This window comes from Sinocyclocheilus grahami, unplaced genomic scaffold, assembly GCF_001515645.1.
Source record: "Sinocyclocheilus grahami isolate Dianchi unplaced genomic scaffold, SAMN03320097.WGS_v1.1 scaffold16952.1, whole genome shotgun sequence".
In the NCBI taxonomy this organism is placed as follows: Eukaryota; Metazoa; Chordata; class Actinopteri; order Cypriniformes; family Cyprinidae; genus Sinocyclocheilus; species Sinocyclocheilus grahami.
In genome coordinates, this window is record NW_015516365.1 from 960 (window position 1) to 4,363 (window position 3,404).

At 39.2% G+C, this 3,404-nt stretch overlaps 1 protein-coding gene across 1 annotated transcript; it reads left to right on the plus strand.

Annotated features, from left to right (window-relative positions):
- Window positions 1-665: 665 nt before the first annotated feature.
- Window positions 666-3,196, plus strand: LOC107579382 (nucleolar protein 6-like; the record flags this gene model as incomplete). Its single annotated transcript, XM_016265217.1, has 7 exons — window positions 666-854; window positions 978-1,202; window positions 1,365-1,481; window positions 1,595-1,771; window positions 2,342-2,510; window positions 2,807-2,941; window positions 3,033-3,196. Coding segments are annotated over exons 1-7 (1,032 nt in total), but the record flags the coding sequence as incomplete, so codon positions are not given.
- Window positions 3,197-3,404: the final 208 nt, after the last annotated feature.

The following is a 3,404-nucleotide window of genomic DNA, read 5'->3' on the forward strand; positions in this document are numbered from 1 at the left end:
CTATAAGTCTACAGAGATAAAGGAAGTTATTTACTGTATGCTGACAGCTGGAAGTAAACACTTACCTTACAATGTTTCAAAGCTTCTTTAAACCCTTTATTTTTGATGGCTTCTCTGGCACTTTTTAGTTCAGCTTTTACTTCTTTACTGGACATTTTCTAAATCAAATAATTTGACAAAAATTGATGTTAATGAAGCAGCAGCAGTAAAGGATATTTACATTAGGTATGTTATGTTGCCTGATAACTTGCTGTCATTAGACATAGAGAATTATTCTTTAAAGCGTGCCAAAAAATAACTAAACAGTCGTATAAACACACTTATAGTAAGGGTAAATTTTGTATTTGTATAATGTTAATGTAAGAAATGCACATACGGCCGAACTTGGCTAGTAAGAGGCAAAAAGCGCATGCGTGAAGTGATACTTAACGCGACGTCATTATACCGCGACAAGCATTGTTTTTATTCCCCTATAACATAATAAAAGAAATCTATTCGTGTCCGTGCCTTACATTCATTTTATATTTATAAATATATAAATATATATAGGGGTCGTATTCCTAGAGAGGCGACTGGTGTAATCTCTACTAAACTTGATTATATTTGGAGGTGGAACCAAAGTTAAGCAGCCAATCCCTGAAGGGTTGCCCGCACACGGACCAATTGGTGAACGCACCAATGCAGCCTGTGTTTAGTGTGTCCCATGTGTTGCACATGTGAGAGACGCGTTGAAAGCTGTACATTGGACGAAACTGTAAATTAATGAATTCATTGAATATATCCTTCTAAAAGCTCACATTTCTGTCAAAATGAAGAAGAGAAAGGAATCGACTGAAACTGAAACGGAAGATCAGGTTCGTGCGGTTTCACGCAGTTTTCTTATCACATTACTTAGCAAAGTTGTATTTTTTTTGTATTTTAACTTCAAATACATAACATATGTTTAAAGATTTACTTTTGTTGATATATATACACAGATGGAGTTACTAGATAACTCTCAGAATGAAGACGAAAATGAGAAAAAGAGTGCAAAACAGTCAAAGGACTCTAAACGAAAAGCGAAGGGCACCGTGTCAGATGGTGGGGTCTTACGGCCAGTCAAGCTGTCCAAAAAAGAGCTGTACAAAGCCCCAACTGTGGAAGAGCTCAACCAGCTGAAAGAAGCAGAGAATCTCTTCCACTGCAGCATATTGAAAATGCAGGTCAGAAATGATTTACATTTTACTGTCTTTGTATGTTCTTAACATGTTTAAACGTATCGTATCAACAACACTGAACTGCTCAGTGCATGGCATGCCTGTGAACTGTGGATGAATGTATATTTTGAGCTTTTCTTATCGCTGATTCATATGGATGATGTTCAGATGGAGGAGCTGCTGAAAGTAGTGGCCCTTAGTGAGCACAGGAAGAAGCTGGTGGACTCCTTTGTGCAGCAGATCACAGATTTCCTGCAGTGTGTGCCTGACTCTGAAGTTGCGGAGGTCAGAAATCTGTGTGGCATTCCCATCAGCAGCAGCAAAAGTGCTGATTTTTACTGATACTCTGTGGTAGCTGGCAATATAATTTTTCTTAATAGTTTTCTCTTTCTCTCTAGTTGGATGATATTTCATGGTTGTCAGGTGTTGAAGTCCCATTCCTCCTCGTCCCATCGACAGCAAAAGGCAAATTTCACATGGAGCCTCCTGCATCAATCAACCTGGTGGGCAGTTATCCACTGGGCATGTGTATCAAACCCAAAGTCTCTGTGGACTTGGCTGTTACCATTCCAGCTGTAAGTTATACCTCAAAAACAACTTTTCTGCCTGTCTGTTGGTATATACTGTATATAAAATATATAACACGTGTGTGTCTGTCTATAAATCCGTCTGTCTATATATCCATACATCTGTCTGTCTCTCTGTCCTTATATCTGTCCATCAAACTGTCTGTGTGTCTGTGTCTGTCTATCCATCTGTCTGCCTGTCTTTCTGTCTGATCATCCATCCATACATGGATATGTCTGGCTGTAAATATCTAGGCCTATCTGTCTGTCTCTCTGTCTGTATATGCATCTGTCTGTGCCAATCTATATATGTATAGTCTATAAATCTGTCTATCTATACATTCATCCGTCTGTCTGTATATATTTGTCTGTCTATAAATCTCTCTTGTCTGTCCATCCATCTATGCATGGATATTTTTCTGTCTATATATCCATCTACCTGTCTGTGTATATATCTATCTGACTATATATCAACTGTACGTCTGCCTATGTATGTGCCTGTCTGACTGTCGGTCTTTGTCTAAACTAATTTGTGCATTAGTTCATTCTGTTACAATATGGTATATTTTCTCTTTGAAGTCTATTTTGCACCCAATGGATGCCATTAACCAGCGGTACTCTCGAAAGCGAGCGCTGTATCTGGCTGGCCTGGCGCGCCATCTCTCCTTCGCAAAGTGTGTGGGTTCACTGCACTACTCTTGTCTACATGGCAACCGACTTCGCCCAATCCTACTACTCAAACCCCCAGGTACAATTGTTGTAAGAGTAGTTTGTGGTACTCATTAGCTCCTCGAATTTTGCATCACATTTACTTGCAAGTGCTTTCATGCCAAAGTGTGTATGCTGTTATTATCTGCTCAAATCGTTTTAGCTCCAATGTTAATTGCTTTTAGCACACCCTTTTCTTTTGCTGCGTGGAGTACACTTAATAGAAGCAACCCTGTGGAAAAAAAACTGAGATTGACGGTCTTACTCAGGAGCGTGATTATATTCCTGTTTGTTTTAAACTGAAGTGATCATGTAACCTTTGTGTGTGGACTTTAGGTAATGACAGCAATAAGGTCACTTTAAGGATTCATGCCATTCCACCACCGGACTTCCTCAAACCTAGCCGCTTCCATCCTCAGAAGAACAACATCAGGACTGAGTGGTTTACTGCTGTTGCCAATACGCAGCAAGGTAATGAGGAATTTTCTGAGATCAATTTCAGTTTCATGCCTGAGGTAGCAAACAATAATGATCGTATTTCTGTCATTTTTTTATGATGCAGAGAGCAGTGAGCCCCCAACTCCTCATTATAACAGCACAGTTCTTGGAGATCATCTCCCACTGTCACATCTTCAGTTCCTGTCGGCCATCAGTGCACAGTGTCCTGCTTTTGGAGAGGGTGTGGCCCTCCTCAAAGTGTGGCTAAGACAGCGGGAACTGGACCAGGTAAAACCTCATTATTTCTGTGTGTGTTTGTTCGTATGTTCATTTAATCAATTTTATTTTATTATCTGTGTCTTTTTTAAAATTCCTTGTGTGTGTAAGCACTTGGCAATAAATGTTATTCTTATTCTTAATCTAAAGGTTCTCATTCTGATATTGTAGTTTTAGTAGATAGTTTGTATTTAGCTAAAGTGATAGTTCACCCAAAAAT